General features: G+C 42.2%; 1 protein-coding gene across 1 annotated transcript in view; it reads right to left on the bottom strand.

Annotated features, from left to right (window-relative positions):
- Nucleotides 1-19,575: 19,575 nt before the first annotated feature.
- Nucleotides 19,576-23,561, bottom strand: part of DTWD2 (DTW domain containing 2) — a 90,727-nt gene continuing 86,741 nt past the window's right edge. The window contains exon 6 of the mRNA XM_081213869.1: nt 19,576-22,676. Coding sequence (XP_081069995.1) covers nt 22,506-22,676 — 171 coding nt within the window. The 3' untranslated portion in view covers nt 19,576-22,505. The remainder of the gene's footprint in view (nt 22,677-23,561) is intronic.

Here is a 23,561-nt window from a genome sequence, read left to right as displayed (position 1 = left end):
AACAGCCTTTACCAAAGGTGTTATGGGCTTTGAAGACACTCGAACTCAGGACGCAAGGGAGAAACATGCTAAGAGGAAGGCCTGCTTGGCAAATCCACACCATTATCAGCTCCTGCCCAGAAACCAATGTCCCCACTGGGGAAGGATGTGTGGATCCAAAATTGGCCTCCACAGTCACTTACAGAGTCATTGTTAAAACCGTGTTTATGGAAGACAATCTTACTCGGCGACGGGTAATTGCCAAAGAAGACGACCACACTGGCTACCCCTACCTTAAACTGTGCTGGGGGCCTCCAAGGCCTTCTTCAGATATGTGTAGCATGCTGTTGTCATAAGAAAAGGCAACAGGTTTTTGTTTTCACATCCCATGCAACAGGGAGGCTACCTAATGGGATTAAAAGAACCAGGCCACTGAATTGCATTCCCATCTGTTTGGGGTGAGTTCATGGTTGGGTACAGCTCAAGGTGCTGATTATTACCTTTAAAGTCCAAAATGGCTTGGAACTAACCTAACTGAGGTACTGTCTCCTTCCCTGTGAATCTACCTGTCCTTTGAGAAACTGATACTGCCCTCTTATGCAAGCCAAGACTTTCTGAGATACTATTGGTGGGGTGGCACCATGCTGGAGAGCCTTTTCTGCAGTGACATCTGAAGTATGGAACTGCCTACCCTAAGAGCTTAAATTAGTCTCTTCTTTACTGGTGGTTTGGCTGAAAACTTTTCTCTTTCGGCAGGCTTTTTATTCTCCTGCTGTTTGGGTTGTTATTTGTTCATGGGTGCTCTGAGTTCTTTGCTGCTTTTAGTTTAGTATTGTGTTATGCATTTCATTATTTTAATGATGTGGCTTGTTGCTATGTTTATTTTTGATGTTGTTTATTGGGGGTTTCCGGCAGTCTGTTGGAAGGGGAAGGCGGAGTTGACATTTTTAGCAGAAATGTAAAAACAAAAAAGTTTATTACAGTGGTTTGTTTGTTTTTTACTTTGTTTGTCTATCAAGAGACGCCCAAGGTGGCTGACAAAGTCAAAATAAAGAATACCCATTATATGCAAGCTCCTAGTGGAATTGTCACATTAGACAGGAGACAGCTATATTGAAGGTGAAAAGGCAGTTGGGGGGTTGAACAGGACATATATGAAGCACTGCAGTGAGCACAGCATGCTGTAAACTAACACAGATGGCTTAACAGATGCTTGTTGTAAATGTTCATACTACACACCTATGGAAGCTTTGGAAGAAAATAACTCCAGGTTCTGTAAGTAAAGTTGCCTAAGACATAAATGTGGTTCACTTCCATTGTGCTGACCTATTGAACAGATGTCACCCCAAAAATACCTCTCAGGTTTTTATTCAATAACATATGCATTAGGCTCTCTGTTCTTAATGGCACTGGATCCATGTTTGCCTTCTCCAGAGGATGCATGAAAATGTGTTGTGAAGATTTCGAGCCATTCCTTACTAAAATGTGTCAATTGTTGGGATTTCATTCTCTCCACTGCTGATGTGTGATTGTTTTCATCACATGTCTGTGTTGACATTCCATACTATTGGAGTCATGAGAATGGAAGTTGAGTTACACTGTTCCGTTATTGTTGTACTTTTGCTTTTGCTGTTCTCTCTCAGAGAAGGAGAGAGGAGCCATGTTTCCTTTGTTTTGTAACACTTGATCTTGTACATAATAAATTAGCTAAGATTTCACACCCCTATGTCTGATTTCTGCCTGGACTCTGCTACAGTATTGTGTGCACATATTTTCGGATGTGTGTCACAGAAGCACATCAGGACAGAGAAGTGATGGATCATCCCAAGGGGCGCTTGAGGGGGAAGAACGCAGGTGCCTGGTGTTTTCTCAAGTTGGTTACAAAGCCCAGCGTGGTACACCAACAGCAATGGGTAGGCAAATGATTCTTGGAAGACTTGTCTATGTTGAGGCTGTGATGTCACTTCCTCTGCTAGTGAGTCATGTCATGCCCCAGCGCTGAGAAATCAGCTCAGTCCAACTTGATTCAGAGAAAATGAACGTGAAAACTCCGGGTAGGCAAAAAAATCAGCAGCAACTCTAGAGGTAGCTTCAGCTTTCTCCTTTCTTAATATGTGACTATAGGCATATTTTGAGAACAGCCTGCTAGTATAGCCTATCAAGTGTCATATCCCTCTCCTCCAAAATCTCAGTATGTCTGTGGAGGACTCAGATTCAGATGCTATGCTAGTTGGCCCATTCAACGGAGAGACCTCAAGCTGATGAAGAGGCCAGAGACCATCATGGTTGTGAGTCCTGAAAGACCTGCAGCCTGCCTTGCAGAACTTGTCCCACCTGGCTGGGAGGGGGAAGAGCAGAGTCCTGACTGACTCCAGCTACAAAAGCTGAGACTACTGAACAGAATCTTGGGCTGGGATACCGTTTAGATTGGGGGGGAGGGGCAGGTGTTGCTGCTGCAAATTTTTGTATCTTTATTTTGGATCTTATGATTTATGTGGAATTTGTTGCATTTGTTGTGTAGTTTTTGATGGTTTTAACTTTGGAAAAGCAGCATACAAATAAAGTGATTGATTGATTGATTGATTGATTGATTGATTGTTCATTTTCTGAGGTGTGAGGAAATGGCTCTCCCATCATCCTCAGAATCTGAGAATCACCTGAGAATGACTCCAGAGATTACAGGAGATTATTACCCCTCTATTATTGTCCATGCCAGGTCGCTCAACCATTGCTACTGTGTCCTTTCTTTTAGCAGATCAAGATAAGGTGACAGCAAAAACGGCAAGATTTTTACTGGGGGCAATTAGAATAAGATCTATTATTTGATTACTGATGTAAACCCCCAAAATGTATTTTCTGTAGTTACGTTTTTACCTCTATCTTCAGTACACTTTATTTTATTTTATTTATTTTATTGCTATGGTTAGTGGCCAATACAAATAAATATTTTTCTATTTTGCAGGAGTATGCAAGTCGAGAATAGGCTACAGGCTCCTTAAAGATGGCTCCAGGGGGATGGAGCCACTGGAAGGGAAGGCCCTGCCAGCCTTCTTAAATTCTCAGCTGATCTTGGTCCGTGGCTGAGACAATGTTTTCCTTAATTCAGACAGCAGGGACCACAGGGAACTGTCCAGGGTCCTAATCTGCCTAGTCTGGTACTCATTACTATTTCCCCTGCAAGCCCCAAGCCCAAGAAGAACAGAATACCACAAGGACCAGTCTATAAAAAGAAACATGTTGAGTAATGGAACATAAGAACTGTAACAGTGCTCCCATTGTTTTAAAATAAAGCACTTTAGAACAAAATGTGCTCTCTTGCTCTCTCTCTCTCTCTCTCTTGGTTTTGTCTATTTTCTGGTCCATGAGAATCTAAGAGACTGTCAGTAATTTGTTGCCCAATGAAAGTGGGTGAAACGGCAGGTTAACATGCAGCCATTAAAAGAATTGCAGGCAGTATCTTTCTGCCCAACCTTTCTGGCAGTCAACAGAAATGTTACAAATGGAGAATGTGAGTAGAATTCTGACTGGATTTCTCATCCCTATATGCCCTGGTTGACAACTTCAAGGGGAGGGGGGTGCATACAGATTTACTTATTTGTGGGTGGTTTTGTTAGTCATGCGGTAACTGTGCTGACACCCTTTAAGCCGAACTGGATAGGCATGGCTTAAGATCACTGCCAAGAAAGACTGTAATGAGAAACGGTCATCGCACTGTTCTCAGGAAACAAGTCTAAATGCCTGGCTAAAAAAAGAAAGTAAGTTTTCCAGGGTATCAAACACAACTCAAGAAAATATCAGACACGGCCTCTGCTATGTTCTACCCCCATGATATTTAAAGCAGTATTCTTCAAAGGAAGGGAAAGTAGTTGGAACCTGAGCAACACATCTCAAACAAATGAAGCCTGCCAACCTTTGAATTCATTATGGGTAACACCACAGCGTTACAGGAATGGATGCTTGAGGTGGTTTGAGTAATAGCATGTCTCCATTAAGACATTTCCTTTCAGCCGCTTAAAGTATCATTTTATCCACCTCTATAACAAGTCCCAAGGCTGGAAAGGGCAGCAATATTTAACTAATGGCTCCTGGGCTTTGTCATGCCATAACAATTATATAACTGCCACCTTATGTATATTAGGCCCCGTTGTATTGCCCTCACCTCATTTCCACCAAAGTTATGGAAATAATAGAAGTTGGTTACAAGGAAACAGTTTTCAAAACAAAGAATTTATGTCAAACAACACACTTCACTTGGTCCTTGACAGATAAAAGAACTTCCATCAGCTAATGCATGACTTATTGTGCACCTTACACTATAGCTTAGTGCAAGGGAGGGGGGTTATTGGGTTGTTTTTGCTTTTTAGAGAGCCAGTGTGGTGTAGTGGTTAAGAGCAATAGACTCGTAATCTGGTGAACCGGGTTCGCGTCCCCGCTCCTCCACATGCAGCTGCTGGGTGACCTTGGGCTAGTCACGCTTCTCTGAAGTCTCTCAGCCTCACTCACCTCACAGAGTGTTTGTTGTGGGGGAGGAAGGGAAAGGAGAATGTTAGCCACTTTGAGACACCTTAGGGTAGTGATAAAGCGGGATATCAAATCCAAACTCTTCTTCTTTTTTATTGGTTTTATGTTGTAACCACCCTGAGACCTGTGGGTATAGGGTGGTATACAAATTAAATTAATGAATAATAATTAATAATAATAATAATAATAATATAGCTTACAACAAGCACACAAGAAGTAAAGATGGAAGATTCCTCTGCCTGATTTCAGATGATACTCCCTTCCCACTGCAGCCCCATAAAACAAACCCCACAATGTTCAGTAGATCTGGATAGTTTTTTCGTGATGGGGAGAGCTGCAGAGAAGAGGGTGGGAAGGAAGTTTCACTTGTGCACCTAGGATATGTCCCTCAGTAGCTATAGCAACTGAAAGGTACCTCTGTGTGTCAGTTAAGGGACTGAGACGAACAGTTGTTTTCCTGGAAGGAACTGCCTGGCCACTTGGCTCTTGGAATCAGAAAGCTGTATTAAATGGACTCCTTGGACCATAAAGCAGGGGTTTTCTTATGTTCTGCTTTCATCTCTTTCCTATCCTGTCCACACCTGGCTGATGCATATATATCCCAACTGCAGACTATGATATGTGGACATTTTCAGGAGCTAAAACCCCCATATGTTTTAGCAGTCGTCTATGTTAGCTTTCTAGATAAGGGGTGTGTTTATGTTCAGAAGAATAAGAAAAGACCATACAAACCCAATGCAAAGTCTTATTCATCCACCCAATTATAACAAGGTCTGTTGTTTTAAAGTCAGAGATGCAATTGTGCAAAAATACATAAATGCAGTTGTGAAAAACAAGCCCAAACAACATTATAGGAAGTCAATTATTCTAATATGCACAGCACTGTGAAAGCTCCAGTGATCAGCTGATTGTCAGACCCTTACAGTTCCATGCACAGTATTATGATAGTACAATGATAGCTTGTCATCTGCATATTGTGTCATCAGCTGATTAATGCGTGACTGGCCTCATCTACCTGTCAAACTTAGCCTGCAGGGGACGGGGGAAGATAAGGATCCACCTTTCTGGCTGAATCCAGTTCTCCAGCCCTGTAGTATCATAAAATGTAAAGCTCTTCCACCCATTCCTCATAGACACACTATTCTTATTTTATTCTTTATCTATATTTCAGTGGCATTTGAGGGCACAGCTCAAATATTGACTTCTTGTGCTACTGCCTAACCCAGAATATAACATTGAGATAACACAAATAAATCCTGGGTAGCCTTTCTAGGGTCCATGTTTTACCGAGTTTGTTGCAATGGCAGTCACCTGACCTGCATGACTATGGAAACTATGAGGCTTTATACAGTTGGGAATGGGTCTACAACAGCATGGCAAATGGCAGCTCCCTATGATCCCAGTCATGGGATCTCTTGTTCCAGCCCAGCCCAGTACCTTAGTGCTATGCGATATGTCCGCTTAGCTCATTTGGTGGGTGGTGTTGCAGCCGGGCACCAGGTCCCGCATCACCCGGCCGAGGGCTGGAGACAGGTGCATGTCCTACTGTCACCTCCCCACGCCATCAGTGCTGGGTGGGGCCCCACTCAAGGAGTGGGCCTCACCAACCATTCAGCGCCAGAGGGTGTGTCCGCAGGGAATTTAAACTCCAGTGCAGCGGGGAGGCCGTCTTCTTGTGCCCTTTGCCAGATCTCACACCCACCTTGCCCTCTTTTTTCTGACTAATCATCAGTTGCCATATTGCTGGGACCAGGCAGAAATTTTTTCTACTTGGCAAATTGGCTCCGCCATTTGATTTTCGCCTACCTTGTAGCAATCGTCACAACGCTGTGAGGTCAGGCATCATGGGTAAGCCTTTGTTTAGTTGGAGGGGAGGTTGTAGTCTCTGCCTGCCCCTCCCCATTAAGGAAAGGGACCCAAGGGTGTGGATTCTGTCCAATGCCCAGGCGTGGGCTAGGACTATGCCACTACCCCAATGGGGACCCCTTATTTGACATAAGTCTTAGAGCTCCCCCTATCAGTGGTTTACCCTCAGATGGAGTCCCTGCAGACAGGTGGGTCGATATATAATCTGACTTCACCCAGTGCATAAGCCAAACCACTCACATCTGTAACCAATAAAGTTGTGGCCTATTTGAACCCATAAACCAAAATCTGCTTGTGTGTTTTATCTGTCCACTAGGGGACCGTTGGTCACGGGGCCTTGGCATGCAAATGTATTTAAATAAACAGTGAGGCATACTCCACAGATCCATGCTACTAAGCAAGTGCAGGATGTCACTTGACGCTGCAGCGACAGTTACTCTTTGAATTACCGCAACTAAAGCAGTTCCCCTCTGTCCCAACACACACATACAAGGAAGATCAAGCTATGCAGTTGAGTATAACTTTTTATGGGAGCATAACATTCAGTCTTGAACCTACATTCCAACCTAGTAAGCAATGTTATCGACTAAACCTACAGCTTGCATTGTCCGGAGTTAAATTATGGACTTAGACGGGAACTTCCTAGAATTCATGATATCTCAAATGGAAGTGCAGAAAGAGACTGCCTACAAAACACGGTTTGGTATGTTTGCCTGCTGTGGATACTGTTACCCATGTTGGTTTCATGAGTATTGTATTGTCCTGTAGATTATTGAGGTGATAAGTCAAGACTTGATATGGGTATCATGTGCCTTGTAGGGTTAGATGTGTTGCGCTAATGCATCTGAACACACCCACCTCTACTTCCCACAGACAAAAAGCCCAATGAACAAGTCCTAACTCTATTCTTCCCCACAGTTGTTGACATAGAAGTGAGGTCAGGCAAAACAGCTACTAAGTGGGAAAACACTTTGAAAGTTTTTTTGCTTCTGAATGGTTTTTGAATACCTATTGAAACCAAGCATGCATTTACTGGCTCTCACCCTGCTTGTAATTCCTCTAGCTAGCTCAACAGAACCTTCCTTGAACTGGGCAACCGAGGAAGCGGGAAGTGCCATCTAGCCAAGCTTTGAGAAAATACACTTGCACACAAGAAGGCTTTATGACAAAAATCACCACCCCCATCTCCTTTTTCTGGAGTCAGGGAAGAAAAAACACTTTATATTACTGACCTCACCCAGTCCCCTCACCCTGCTGAGAGTGCCTCTATTTCTCTTAACAGACCTATAAATGTGGAAATTGTACCTGCGAGTTGAGTATCTTAGAGCAGCTTTTCAAACAGACATATTGTTATCGCTCTGAACTCAGCTTGAGCTGAGGATTCTCCAGCCTGTTAAGCTAAGTACCAATTTTTCATTCTATTAGGTTCTCGTGTTGGGGTTTCGCCATTGTAGTAGGCACCCGGGGTGCTTTGTCATATCAGACAAGTGAGATTAGCTTTAAACTCCTGACATTATCCATAAATATTGGTATTCACCTGCAGCAATCTTGGTAAAGCGGGGGATAGTGGCAGATGGTATAAGTTCGGGGGAACAAGATGTAACAATGCACTTTGAGGGTTAAATATGTATACTGGCTGTTTTACTGTTTCTTCAGCCTCATCCTGAAGGTAAAACTGCTGGGAATTTACAGTGCATCACCTGGAAGAATTCTCAGTTCTCTACAACATCAGTCAAAGCAGGATCAAAGTTCTGAGTCTGGAGGCAACAACTTTCTTGTCTCAGCTTGACTGCCATCCCAAATGCAAACGCTTCAGAGGAAACCAGACTCTTGAACTTGAACATTTATCAAGCTGTTTCTATTAATTAGTCATCACGATGCAAAGAAAAGAATCCAGGAGCTTTCTAGCATCCAGCAGGGTTTTTAAAGCAACCCCATCCTAAGATTTCGTTGGCTTTTCAGAGCGAAGTTTGAAAAGAGAATGGATTACGTTGGATAATGCCATTAAATGGAGTTTCATTGACTCTTAACTGTCAAAGGGAATGTGGCTTTTTGTTCATTAATTCCAACAAAATCTCTTCCTCCGAGATTAGCAATGGTAGGACAAATAACACTAAATGGTAGGACTAAATGAGGATTTCCCCTCCCTGCATTCCAAGTGTTTAAAGTATAACAAGAAGTTCTTTACTCCCCTTACCTAATTAGAGAATGCAAATCATAGCACCATTTCTCTATCTCCATTAATGAGCTGGAAGAAGAATTAAATGGGGTGTTAATTAAATATGCTGATGAAGCGACATTATATGTGCAGAATTCTAGAGGGAAGACAGGAAAAAAATATTCAATGACTTCAGAAAGTTAGACAAGATATAGGAAGGAACTATTTAACAATATTTAAAAGAACCTAGGTTCAGGTATCTCTTTAAAATTATCAGACTGATAGAATTAAATTTTAAATAAACTTTGGTGGAATCTACACATATTTAAAAACCGTTCTGAAAATGCTTGTTTTAAAAATACATTGAATTTTCCATAAGGCTCACCATTGCCATCTACTGTCACATTATATATTGTACTTAAGACACACTTAAAACGTTTTATTTGCAGCTGTACAGCTGAGTCCTTTGAGTACAGTTTTTTTCTTAAGCAGCATAAGGAAGAATCACAGGATGGAAATGAAGGGGACAGGCCCAGAATGTAAAAATGCCCCTTTCTCTGCAAAGCCAGTGGGAAGCAAGTTCCAACAAGCAAGACAAGGTGAAGATCAAGACCAAATATTTTTCCCACTATCAAATCCATAGTGTGAGCTGTTCTGGCCTATAAGGAATTTATACCCCACCCATCTGGTTGGGTTTCCCCAGCTACTCTAGGCAGCTCCCAACAAATAATAATAAATAATAATAATAATAATAAGCAATAAAACATCAAACATTAAAAGCTTCCCTAAACAGGACTGCCTTCAGATAGTTGTTTATTTCCTTGACATCTGATATCAAGATCCATATGCGATTACAGTGGTACCTCGGGTTAAGTACTTAATTCATTCCGGAGGTCTGTACTTAACCTGAAACTGTTCTTAACCTGAAGCACCGCTAATGGGGCCTCCTGCTCCTGCCGTGCCGCTGGAGCACGATTTCTGTTCTCATCCTGAAGCAAAGTTCTTAACATGAGGTACTATTTCTGGGTTAGCGGAGTCTGTAACCTGAAGCGTATGTAACCTGAAGCATATGTAACCCAAGGTACCACTGTATCTTTAATGCAGTCCTAGCTTCACTATCAGCATAGCACTTTTTCCCAGCTTACACAGCACATTTCTAATATTTATGTACTTGTATAAGGGGGGTGGGTTCAAGTTCAAGAGGTCTATAGGGGATTACAAACCAATGCTTTTAGAAACTTCTTCATTCGAACTCCACATTTATAGAAGGCCTAAAAACAAAAACTTAGCATTATTACAAGAAGCAATCTTCTGGAACAAGGAAGCCAGTAAATCAATGGCAGCTAATTTGTTCTCTACGTTCCCACACCTCAGCACATTTTGTCCGAGTTCTAGCATTCCATACGTTTTCTAAACTAATGATCTTCCCAGGCTAGAAATGGTGGGTTGTGGGAGAAGGAAGACTGACTTTTTTCTGCATTTGTACAGTGGTACCTCGGGTTACATACCCTTCAGGTTACAGACTCTGCTAACCCAGAAATAGTGCTTCAGGTTAGGAACTTTGCTTCAGGATGAGAACAGAAATCGTGCTCTGGTGGTGCGGCAGCAGCAGGAGGCCCCATTAGCTAAAGTCGTGCTTCAGGTTAAGAACAGTTTCAGGTTAAGTACGGACCTCCGAAACGAATTAAGTACTTAACCCGAGGTACCACTGTACATTGGATCTGCTCTTTTAGTAACCACTCAAACAAAAAGCCACCAGAAATTGATTCTGCATAAACTCAGTTTGGGGGGGGAAGGGTAATGGGGCCATCTCCCTATTCTTCTTATGCTGCTCTCATGGAAATTTCATGAATTAAAGTTGTGGCCTGTTTCACATCAGCTCAGCGTCTTCCTTTCCTTCTCCTCTGCTTCAGGCATAAGCTCCTGTGCTTGAAATAGTAACAGCACAACAGTGATTTCAACAAGAAAGTCTGACTATGCATACAATTAAACTTAAACCACAGAGGCAGCTGAAGTTCCTTTCTGACTTTAGCCATGTCGATGTTTACCTAAAAATCCTCTCCACACAGGCCGAGATAAGGAATGACAGGCAATACAACAAATTAACGAAGGTCAATAGAGCAGATGGCAGCAGTTAATCAATTACAAGAGCAAACCCTCCGTTAAAGTAACTAGTCCTGTTTTTTCTCGGTATAATCAACTGACTGGGTCTTGTAGTCTAATAAAATTGACTTGTTTTTTCTCCCTTTGTCTAACTGATTGATGCCTGGATTTGCACAAACTTTAGGTGCCCTAGAATTTAAGACTTAATATCTCCCCGCCGAAAGACAGACATCTAATTAGCTTGTCTCCAAACCTAATGGATACCTCAGCATAGTGGAATTCCATCCAGCCATGGCAAACCTCCTTGCTTTGAAGAGATTTACACGTTTTGCATTAACTCGGCTGGGTGCTAGGAAGTCAAGGCAGGGAAGTGCCTCTCCATTTGCAAGCAGCAGGGACCAAATTGCAATATAATCACAAGAAGACTTCATTAGGATGACATATTTGTGACCTGCTCATTTCCCCCCAGCAAAGGGTAAAGTCACGACAACTTTACTTCTTGCTCAGGTTGCTAGAATGCTTTTTTTCTTACAAAAGGGCCCTTTAGAAGTTATTATTTAAAAGTGGAATAGCAATGGTGCCCATTAAAGTTCTTAGTGGGTTTTGTTAAAGTTAAGCCATTAGAGATCGCAGGCATTATTTTCATTCATATTCTGACTATAAAGACCATTTTACAGTGCTGGAAGAATGCAGATTGGAAGCATGTATGTACATTAAATGATAAATGTATGGGGGTAATAATCAGTGAGAAACAGGCATAACGTGCCCTGTTTCTCCTGCTGATTGTACATTAAGCTCTTGAAAAAATACCGAATGCTTTAATGTTGGTTAAAGATTACTATGATGAGGAGAGTTTAAAGCCTGAATCTGGTGCACATTCTTAGTCATGTCCTCAGTTTATCGTTATTTTTCAGTATATATTACATTGTTAAATCTGGGTAAGGGGATGAAATACAAGTTGGATATCTGGAATGCAAATAAAAACAAAGCTTACATTTTGCTGAAGTCACTTGTTCAAGTTTCAGACTGTAATCCTATGCATGTAAGTTTGGAAGAAAGCTCTGCTGAATTAATGGGCTTACTTCAGAGTAATCACGGTCAGGGCAGCTCAGTACATAAATTTATTTATTCTATTTATATCCCAACTTTCCTCCAAAAGGAGCCCAGGGCAACAGAAGTGAGTTATCTGCCTTACAGGATCATGGATGAGACAGAGGGCTTATTCACCTTTCTTCTTGTTCTACTGCTTTCCCACTGGGAAAAACTGCTCTTTAGTGCTCAATCGGAACAAACAGCAATTTGGGTTTCCCCCAGAATGCCATTAGTTCTGATATAACACCTGAGAGTAGGTTTTCCCTAGAAAAGAAGCAGGGCAAGGTGAAAACTGCTTGGATTCATGCCTAGAAAGCGTGGGTCAAGTGGGAACCCACTTGGACCCATGCTTTTTAGACACGGCACAAGCGGGAGTGTGGATGAGCCCAGAGAATGCAATATGCTTTCAACATTTAAAATGGCACATCAACAATCATTAAATTTAGATCCACTCTGATCAACATCAACTAGATAGGTTTTGCCAGTATGCTCCCTTCTTCTGATAAACCTCTTCCTTCATCCATTGGACAAAGGGACGGGATAGGTGGCTAGTGGGCCCTGAAGAGCTTGGTCCTTATCAGGATGCAGGAAATATAGGGCAGATTTATCATGAGAAGGTAAACAAGCATGACCCTGAACTGAAAATGTCATAGGGCAAGGTGGACAAACAGAAGTATCCTTCTGAATTCCAGTTGCGGGAAAGAGCAGCAGAGGAGAGTGCTCAGGTCCTGCTAGGTGTTTGGATGGGCAGTATGAAAAACAGAATTCTGGAGTAAATGGACCATTGGTCCTATCCAGGAAGACTCTTCTTATGTTCTAAAGTTGGAGAAGGAAAGTAAGGTAAATTGGATGTTCATTGCATGCAGCGCATCACCTATAGAAGACTTGACTGTACAAGAGATATGCATCAATGGCACAAATGAACAGGAATTGTAACAAGGAACCACATATTAATTGGGGGCTCATAAAATCAATGCAGCAGACAATTAAACTAAGAACAGCCAATTTATCATACAGGCAAAAAAAAAAAAAAAGGAGCTTGTCTAGTTTCCTGGTTCTAGAATATCTGTGTTTGATCTTGGCTCTGCTTCATCTTAGTTATACAGAAGATGGGGCTCTAGCTAGGATGCTAGAAAAATATACTTGTCTATAGTGGTAAGACTATTTACGCTGTGAACCGCCCTGAGATGAAGGGGGTATACAGTGGTACCTTTGGTAACGAAATGAATCCTTTCCAGAGGTCCGTTCGTAATCAGAAATCATTCTCACCCTGAGGTGCGCTTTCACTAATGGTGCTTCCCACTCCATGCATGCCTTGGGCACGCGATTTTCGCCCACATCCTGGGGCAAAGTTTGTAACCAGGAGCGCCTACTTCCAGGTCAGTGGAGCTCATAATGTGAAGCGTTACTTAACCAGAAGCATCCGTATCCAGAGGTACCACTGTAGAAATTTAATGAATAATAAAAATTAAAAAGACTAAAACTTGACCCTTCAACTTAAGTCCAGTGTCATTTGTCTCAGTCAACATTCTCTCAATATTGCGACTGCCTAATTTATTTGTTAGGAATACTTTCAGAACTTCTTTAACCGTTCTGTGAATAATTTTCTGTTGCTTATCTATATCAGCTCTTGTGATCAATGGCACTGTTTTGTACCATGTGTCAGTAGCCATACAGTAAACACAACTATTATGGACATTCAAAGAGCTGCCCAACTTCAAAGTAGACTCTTGTACCACATGGAGAACACTGATCAGCATACCTCAGACGTAAATTAATTCCCCTTTAGCCCGGGTGGTAGCCATAGTGATTCCTAATGTGACGACCTTGGACAGATATCCTATGAAGTGAACCAATGATTCATTTGCGGTTGAGTTTCACAATGGATTTGCTCCTTTGTTTATTAATTCATTTTTACCCATCTGAACACCTGGTAATACCACATGCATTCATCTTAATTACATCATGTAACTTTTCCTCTGGACAAGGCAATTGTGGTTAATTACTAATTACATCTTCTTGGAAGGGAAGGGAATTAATAAACTTGCCTCAGCCACACACCAGGAGACTGCTAATATCACTTGAGGGGTCTCAGCATCATCAGGAACTTTCAGAAACAGCTTAAAATCTCTATTTTTGTCACCAGAAACCCAGATGGAATTACTGTCCTAATTTATAGTCCTGTTGGAAGTGTGCTGTGCAATGCATAATAATAGAAGCAGAGGAATGGAGAAATAGCATGACTGTGATCATATCACAAATCATGCACTATACCCAGGAACTGACTAATACAAAGAATTACACGTTTACATTTACATATTTTTTGTGGTACAGGAGAGCTTGTAAAACGTAGCTACTCTCAGACCAAGAACAAACAAACAGAATAAGATGAAACTATTTAAAACAGGGTGTGGCGATCACACACAGGGCCCCCGGACGTTTGACGGTCTATTGACCCTGTGCCACCACTGCGATTGCTTTCTTCGCTGCCACCACCCCGTATCTCACGGGGACACACAGAGTCCAGTCAGTTGTTAACATAAACAAATAATCAAGTTTATTTTTAAATGCAGGAACGAGCTTATGGTTACAGTTAATTTTACTTGGCAGTTTCTTATTCTTAGTTCCTAACAACTCCAAACTGATTATTCCAACTATCTGTCTGACTCCACCTAACAATTCCTATCACTCTCTCACAATACAACTCTAACAACCCACACCTAAACCTCCCTCTTCCTTCTTCAACTCCCAAACCTCAACTCTCAACTCCCAAACCTCAACTGACTTTCAAAACCGCCCACTCTAACTTTTATTCCCCCCTTGCATTCTCACTGGCCAATCACGTCACACCTATTTTAACCTTTTCCTTATGACCCATCCTAGGAGGCAAAGGCCAAACAGGGTATAAATATGATCAGACAGCTTTCAATTCTAACTAATCTCTTGAACAGGAATACAGGATCTGGCCCAATCGCCTTCTCAATCCAGCCCCTGGACGGTCCGGGAATCAGCGTGCTTTTACATGAGTAGAATGTGTCCTTTTATTTAAAATGCATCTGGGTTATTTGTGGCGCCTGCCTGGTGCTTTTACATGAGTAGAACGTGTGCTTTTATTTAAAATGCATCTCTGGGTTATTTGTGGCGCCTGCCTGGTGCTTTTACATGAGTAGAACGTGTGCTTTTATTTAAAATGCATCTCTGGGTTATTTGTGGGGCAAAGCAATTCGTTCATTTTTTCCCCTTCAAAATATAGTCCGGCCCCCCACAAGGTCTGAGGGACAGTGGACCGGCCCCCTGCTGAAAACGTTTGCTGACGCCTGCATTAATGTGTCAGGATGCTACCAAACGGCTTAGAGGGGGAGCGAGAGCAGGCAACTGACCTGCTGCACTAACCACTCCTGGCACAATCTGCAGGGCACAGCAAAAAGAGAGAATGCCTACCAGCTCTATAAAGCCATCTTCTTCTGATGCTGTGCTGCAGCCTTCATCAACCTGGCAACACCACCCATAAGGGGCGTATCATGGGTGTGTGAGTGTGCTGGGGCAATCACCCCAGGCACATTTTTCACCTTGGAATGTGTGTGTGTGTGCGTGTGCGTGTGCGCATGCACATGTGTGCAATGGTCATGCCGCTCTCCCTGAGCCAGCCCTGCGCTGCTTTGCAAGGCTGGGGATCTGATCAGATCCCAGCCTCGCAATGTGGCTCAGGGAGGGCGGAGTGAGGACACAGCAGCCATGTCTCTTTCGGTCCCAGCCCCTTGAGTACAAGTCTAGTGCGGAAGTATTCCTGTCTTTAATGAAGCTTGAACATAACTTGCTCTAGATTGCAACCAATGGAACAAATTTGCTTCTTTTCTGCTTCCCTTCTTCTCCTGCCAGTTGTGGTTTTGTTGTTGCTGGTCAAAATCACTTGACATTTCCGAGTGCAGTGGTACCTCGGGTTACAGATGCTTCAGGTTACAGACGCTTCAGGTTACAGACTCCGCTAACCCAGAAATAGTACAGTGGTACCTCTGGTTATGTACTTAATTCGTTCCAGAGGTCCGTTCTTAACCTGAAACCGTTCTTAACCTGAAGCACCACTTTAGCTAATGGGGCATCCTGCTGCTGCTGCGCCGCCGGAGCACGATTTCTGTTCTCATCCTGAAGCAAAGTTCTTACCCCGAGGTACTATTTCTGGGTTAGCGGAGTCTGTAACCTGAAGCGTATGTAACCTGAAGCGTATGTAACCCGAGGTACCACTGTACCTAGGGTTGAGAACTTTGCTTCAGGATAAGAACAGAAATTGAGTGGTGGTGGTGCAGCGGCAGCAGCGGGAGGCCCCATTAGCTAAAGTGGTACCTCAGGTTAAGAACAGTTTCAGGTTAAGAACGAACCTCCGGAACGAATTAAGTTCTTAACCCGAGGTGCCACTGTATATCTGACAGCCGATCTGTACTGAAATGTGATGCGTTGGGGCCACGTGGAATCATTATCGTGTAAAATTATCTCAGAGTATAATAACAGTTGAGGGAGAGACTTGAGCACCTTACATTTAGTTTCTGGCAAGATGCTGATACATTCATAAATTGGCACAGTTATAAACATTTTACTGGCAGGTAAGGAACAATGGGAGATGAGCTGCCTCTAAATCTTGTGTTGAGCATCGCAGGGGCTTTGTATGGCCCCATTAAACTTGCTGCTTTGTGCTGACACTTCTTAAGATGCTTTAATGAACTTTTAAAAAGAGAGGGAGAGGAGTTTCTCCAAGTTGAACTCCCATATATTTCTTTAATGCCAGTTTCTGACAGGCCCTGCTATTGCAGCAGTTTCATGTCAACACTACATGGACAGTGCTTCTGCTTAAATACTCCCAGGCCTAACCCACAGTTGTAAGCTGTGGCTAAAATAACTAATGAAAAAAGAGGCGGCAGACATCAGAAGCCCAAAACCTTCGAGCTACAGAGTTGCTAAGCACAGCAACCTTCATAATGATATTTGCAGCAGGACAGTGGCGAGAGCGTGCTAGATGTTATTGCGGTGCAAGAAAATACATTAATGTATTCTCTTTCTTGAGTTAGGAACTACCACGCTTGCTTTGGTGAGTAAAATAAAATTTCAGAACACTTTCAGAGCTAGGACCTAGCTCGGTTGGTAATGAGACACTTAATCTCAGGGCCATAGGTTCGAAACCCACACTAGACAAAAGATTCCTGCAGTGCAGGGGGTTGGACTAGATGACCCTCAGGGTCCCTTCCAACTCTATGACTCATTAGCAAGCTTCCCTTACATTTATGATAAAGCCTGGCTTGTGGCAGCTTCCAGTATTGCTCACTGACCAACACCATGGATCCTGGCAAGACAGGCCTGGAAAACCAGGAAACCCCCTCATCTTGAAGGAATCTGGTAACTACTAATTTTGCCTCTATAACCTGTGGGCGAAACAATTACAGTGGTACCTCGGGTTACAGACGCTTCAGGTTACAGACTCCGCTAACCCAGAAATAGTACCTCGGGTTAAGAACTTTGCTTCAGGATGAGAACAGAAATCATGTGGTGGCAGCGGGAGGCCCCATTAGCTAAAGTGGTAGCGCAGGTTAATAACAGTTTCAGGTTAAGAATGGACCTCCAGAACAAATTAAGTTCATAACCAGAGGTACCACTGAATCAGGAGTAAAAGATGTCGTAATGCCACAATTGGGGGGGGGGGCACACACTACAAGTGATATTTGTTCATCCAATATATTCATGCTGAGAATTCTCTTGACACATATACATTTGTATTTGAAAAAGTAGGACCTGCAACGGAAGGTTGTGGTGTGAAGTGTTCCTGTTCAGTGTTCCAGTCAGTCACTTCCCCTCTTCCAGAATACTCCATTCTTTTCCCTTTCCCTCAGGCTGCTGATACCTCCCCCTTGCATGCAATATATATCCACGTTCACCTCTGGACTTTGGAAGTAGAAACAATATTTTAAGCAGTTTGATAGCTGGTCTGATGTTGTGCTTAAGAGCACACGGCGAGTATATTTTGTATTTCAACTCCATCATAAATTCATTGGATCAGACAAAGCATTATCTTTAAGTTTTAATCTTGAAGTAGTTGCCAAGTTGTTCTAAGGATTTTTGAGATAAGGTATGGGAAGCACCACAAGCATTTAAGACAAGCAGTACATACTATATTATTCATATTCTTTATGCCAAAGACACAAAGATTCTGCTGTAAATTTTAAAACTGGGCTAAGGTTTCTTTGGCACAGTTCCTTGTAACCATGAAGCCAGTCTGATGTTTCAGTTCAATCTCAAATGCCTGTTGTTTGCAAGCAGCATAGCAGCCAAATCTTGAGTCATTCAGAAGCCTCTTTGAGGTTCTTCTGAGATCAATAACAGCAGACACAGTTCTTTGAACAACGGATCTATCCCAGTAACATGTAAATCACCTGTAGTATGAGCTGGAGATGAGTTGTAAGTACTGTCCAAATTCAGGCAATTTGTGAGACACGCCATTTTGGACTGGCTTAACACATTTTTCTATTTTTCCTCAGCATTCTATCATTTCCTTATGCTCCATGCATCAATTTTTGCAGGGTGATGTTACTTGGCATTGTCTTGTGTGAACTGGAACATACTTTAAAATTCTTTGCAATACATGGGTTTGTTGGCAGATGCGTAAAGGTTCCTTGGCAGACCGGCCGATGTGGAAAGTGTTCTTTGAAAGCAGAAAGTTTGAAAGCCACAGCCTTCTACCCACAATATTGACGGCAGTGCCATCAATTCCAGGTCTTCAGAAAAATGCATGTGGCATTACATTCTTAATATCTGTACTTGAAAAGGAGATTTTTAAAACTTGTTTCAATAGCACTGACTCCAAATTTGCACACTATAGCCTTAATGTTATAAATGAAGGCTTGTTATTCATGTCAAGCAACCACTTGGTATCACTTTAGGTTAACTAATGCATCTTTCTTGGATTTCCCCCCCCCCACCTACCCCTTTTTTTCTTTATTACCATGAACTACTTACAACACTTCTAATAGCTGGCATGTCAAAAAGCTGTTTGGGAATTCACCTTAACTGTACATCGGCCTGCCTCATGCGACCAAAGTCAATTAAAATTTAAAATTGAGCACTAAGTCTTATCATGCATTTTACATAGCATGTTTTGGTTCCAACATGATTTTCTCATTGGAGTCATTGGCCACCCAGGCACTTGCTTCTGCCTTCTCTAAATTATGTATTAGGTATTTTCATGTAGAAATCACCAACGTAACGGGAACCGCTCTGCCAATATACTCTGTCGACATATTTTCTTTTGTCTCCTGAACTGAGCATAGAGTCAAGAAATGAACATTTATTTTCTTCCAATTAAACCCCACCACCATGGATGAGGTATTTATGCATGTCTAATACCTGCACATATCCGAAGCGGCAGTTTGAATGAAAGAAAAAATAATATTTTTTTTTTCCTAAAATGCTGGTGACCCAATTGCTCTGCTAAAAGGCACGTTGATTTCAATGACGTCCTTAACAGAATGTGCTTCGAAGCAAATACGGAGTTGAATATTTAAATAAGGCCTTTGGCCTTCCAGTAGTTGCGGATTCTTCTGGCCATTTTGGCCATTTTGGCGTGTGTTCAGTCATTTTAAGAGTCCCCCACCAAGTGCTACAGCAAGCACCTAATTTGAATCAGGCTCCTTATCCCTTCTCTAGCAGGATTCTCCACTGGATCAGAGTCCCATCAGTGAATGGAAGGAGCCTTTTGTGCACTGAGCAGTAATTCTGTCTATATTTGGCTACAACTGGATGCCATTTTGAATCAAGATGGCGGATGGAACCTTTCAAAAGTGCACTGATTTTGACCACTTATTTCACAACTGCACTCATTTTTTTATTTTTTGCTTCTTAGAATTTCCCAACAATGCTGTGTATAAGGCTGCTAGTAACTTATAAACTGAAAAACAGTTCAACATTTCCTGAAAACAGTAGCAACCAGTGTGCTATACTTCTAATAAACATGGATATAAGACGGAGTTAACAGAACTAATTATTAGAGGAGAAACAATGAAGAAAGCTGATCCAGCTATATTCTATGTGGCAAACAGGAACAGCACCACTTCTAAATGTACAAAAACCTCAAGAAAATTAAAAGATTGAGATTCCAAAAGATCCCATTATACAAAGCATTCTTTTGAGTAGTTCCAAAGGAGTAAAAACATACTAATGTATTAAGAAGACTTGCAAAGGGTGCCAAAACAGACCTCTTTCATATACATGAAACATTAATCCACATTTAATAAAAAATCACACTGTGGTATTATAAATGAAGGGGTTATTTGACTAATAATACCAAGACATTTTAAACTGTGAATCTGGGGTATTAGATTTTCCTCTCTTCTTTAGAACTTGCAACGGGAAAAATATTTTTGGTACATAAGAAAATACTACTACGTTAATGATTCTGAAGCAAGGAAAAATTAATCAAAGGAAGCGAGTGCATCCTCCATTAAGAGGAATATGTTGGCTACAAAGCTTAATTGCTGCTGCTTTCACAGGAACAACTGCTGCAGCCAGGATACATCTACAGTTAAGAATGTTCTATGTCAGCATTAACAGTGTTTCCTTGCAACCCATATTTTCAGTAATATTGATTTAATTTCTTTCATCTAGACAAAATACAGTTAACCATACATTATTGATTCAGGACATTCTTCTTCAGCTTCTACCACATATTCATTTTGTGTTACAATAGTAACATTGCTATAAAATGTCAATCCCTGACACATGACTAAAAAGTATTGGGTGGTTTCCAACCAAGCAGTTCCATCAGCAGGGCTGTCTTAAGCATATGTGGTGCAAGGATCCACCTGGCACACTCACCCACCCTGGTTGCCCAGTCCCAGGTGCACAGGAGGGCGGAACTGGCCAGCCACCTCAGCTTCTTGGTGGCTTGGTCTCCCCCGAACTCACCGCGCAGAGCCTTCCACAGCAGAACAGCTCCAACTGATGGGCGGGCTCTTCCCCAGACTCAACTCTCGGGCCCTGGACTCTCGGCCTGGCGCCCCTGAGAGCCCGGCCCCCGGGTGCCCCGCACCCCTAGCACCTGTGGGTAAGACGGTCCTGTCTGTCAGTGCAAGGATTTACGTTTGTGCAACTGAACTTCCTCTTTCGCTCTCTGCATACCCTCCCCAAATGTGCTCTGAAGGGTTGAGGGAACCCCCAGAACACATCTAGGTGGCGCATGTGGGGTGCAAAAAAGACGTGAGGCACAGTTCCTTCGTGGAGCCCAATGTCCTTGCATTAATGGAACTACTTTGTCAGATACCACCCATTATTATTATTTATTAACACTTATATACCACCTTTTTTCTAAAGGAGCTTGGGGCAGTGCACAACGTAAAAAACACAGTCAATAATTAATAACTAAAAATTACAATCCTTAAAAACAATATTAAAAATCGGTATTAATAACAAAACTGATGAATCCCAGAGAGTTTGTTGACCAAATGCACGGATGAATTAGTTATTAATTGACATCTGAATATCAACATTGTGAGGCGCAACTGCACTTCCCTGGGGAGGAATTCCACAGTCAGGGAGCCACCACTGTGAAGTCCCTGTCTCAGACAACGGCCCCACATGCCATATCAACCAGTGGGATCATGAAGAGGGCCTTATCTGCCAAACTAAGAACACAGGCTAGAAGATATTGGGGAGATGCTTTTTTATGTATCAGTACCTATGTCCTAAATTTGTCCTGGTAGGTCAAAGGTGGGCAGTGAAGAGCTTTAAGGATCAGTGCCTCCTGGTCCCATCTAGCTGACTTGCTCAACAGCTAGGCTGTTTTGCATTAGCTGTATTTTGCATGAGGTGAGGCTATCAGATTGTCTTCATGGTAGCTCATGTAAAGTGCACTGTAGCAATCCCATTGTGAGGTTCTTCAAGCATGGATTACTGTGGCCAGGCTGTAGGAAACACAGGTTGCAACTCACAGGAAGCCAAACTATGGCTGATCAGGACTGCAGAAGCATGCAGGCTCCTGGAGTGAGATTTGCACCCGCTTTGCTGCTCTCTGTTCCCTTCTAGCTCCGTGCAGCAGCTAAACCAAGATTTGGCTTAGTGTGTTGCTTGATCATGGTTAAGCTCCATCATCATCTATGGTTGGCTGCAGCTTTCTAGCTCACATCCATTGCATGTTTTGGAGATGCCTTCTCCCCTGACAATGTACATGCTAATCACATACAAGTGTATTGCAGTGTGTAATTGCTCTCCTGAGTGACAGGACAAAATACCTTGTTCTCCGATGATCCATTTACTAGTCTGTTCTTACCGACATCCCGCAATGTGAACTGGACATGAAGGTTTATATGATATATTGTTTAATCAGAACAAGAAATTAAACGGGGGAAAATGTTAAAATTATTATTTCATTCCCACTGTTGTTGCAAATCAAAATCCCCATACTGGAATTTTCTCTTCTAACCGCTGCCTTGTAAAAAATTATGTTCCTTGTGCAGTAATGCCAAAAGCCTCCCATAAAAAAAAAATTAAAGAAGCCATACTAAAGATCACAGACTGATAAACAGGGGTAAGAGTATGGGGGACGGATATCTCTTGTTTATTCCCTGATGGTCCAGGCATTCTGCTTTTCATTATTATTATAATGTTTGAACTCCTTGGCAAGTTGCCACCTGAACTTTGTCCATTATCAAAAGAGATGATTGTCTGGATTAAATCCATATCAAACTCCACTTCATCATTTTAAAGGATTCTTTCTTTTTTTAAAAAATAAACCTAATTCTACATGACATTGCTAAATTTTAACATTATTTACTAAGAGCTCCATTCTTCTGAGCTTGCGCTTGTTTTTTGGCATGGGCTTGTCATATAAACCATTCTTAAGAAGGTGCTCCTTGCTGTGATGAACTTGGGCGCCGTGTTGAAGCTGGAAAGAGCAGAGGGCTTGAAGAGGACGGAGGACAGTCTGGAAAAAAGGAGACAGATGGAGACAGAGAGAGAGAAAAAAGCTTTAATACATAGGTTTCAGATATTATTTCATCTTGAGTTAACACAGGCTTGTCATTGCACCAAGTAAATGACTGATGTCCCACTCCTGAGCACACTGGAACTCACACTGATTTCAAAGGGAGCTTCCACTGAATTATGCTCAAGCTTGCAGGCTGGATTTTATCACATGTTGAGATGAAATATTTAATATACTGAAATGTGTGCTTGATATAAAAATGATCAGAAGAATTGCAAGCACATTGTTTAAAATAGTTGCAGATCTTAATACAATGCTTTTTGTTGTTGTCGTGCTCTAAGCTTCCTGGACATATTTCTTTGTGTTCCTAATTTTGGCTCTACTGTGTTGGTGCTAGGCAAAAGTGGGAAGGTGGAGGCAGCGGGAACAAAAGAGAAAACTACATTTTTTCTTGCAAAGGGAAGTACAGGAAGGGTAGGCAGAGTTTTGAACTTTATCAACCCTGAATGTAAAGGTAAAGGTAAAGGACCCCTGGACGGTTAAGTCCAATCAAAGGCAACTATGGAGTGCAGTGTTAATCTCTCTTTCATGGCGAGAGAGTCGGCATTAATTCACAGACAGCTTTCTGGGTCATGTGGCCAGCATGACTAAACAGCTTCTGGTGCAACAGGACACCGTGACAAGTGCCAGGGCGCACAGAAATGCCATTTACCTTTCTGCTGCAGCAGTATCTATTTATCTACTTGCACTGGTGTGCTTTTGAACTGCTAGGTTAGCAGAAGCTGGGAAATAGCAACAGGAGCTCACCCTGTTGCACAGATTCGAACCATCGACCTTCCGATCAGCAAGCCCAAGAGGATAAGTGGTTTAGATCATGGCGCCATC

Source organism: Podarcis bocagei (genome assembly GCF_964188305.1).
Source record: "Podarcis bocagei genome assembly, chromosome: 11".
Taxonomy (NCBI): Eukaryota; Metazoa; Chordata; class Lepidosauria; order Squamata; family Lacertidae; genus Podarcis; species Podarcis bocagei.
Note: the sequence above shows the minus strand (reverse complement) of the source record. Positions and strands in the feature narration are given on the sequence as shown.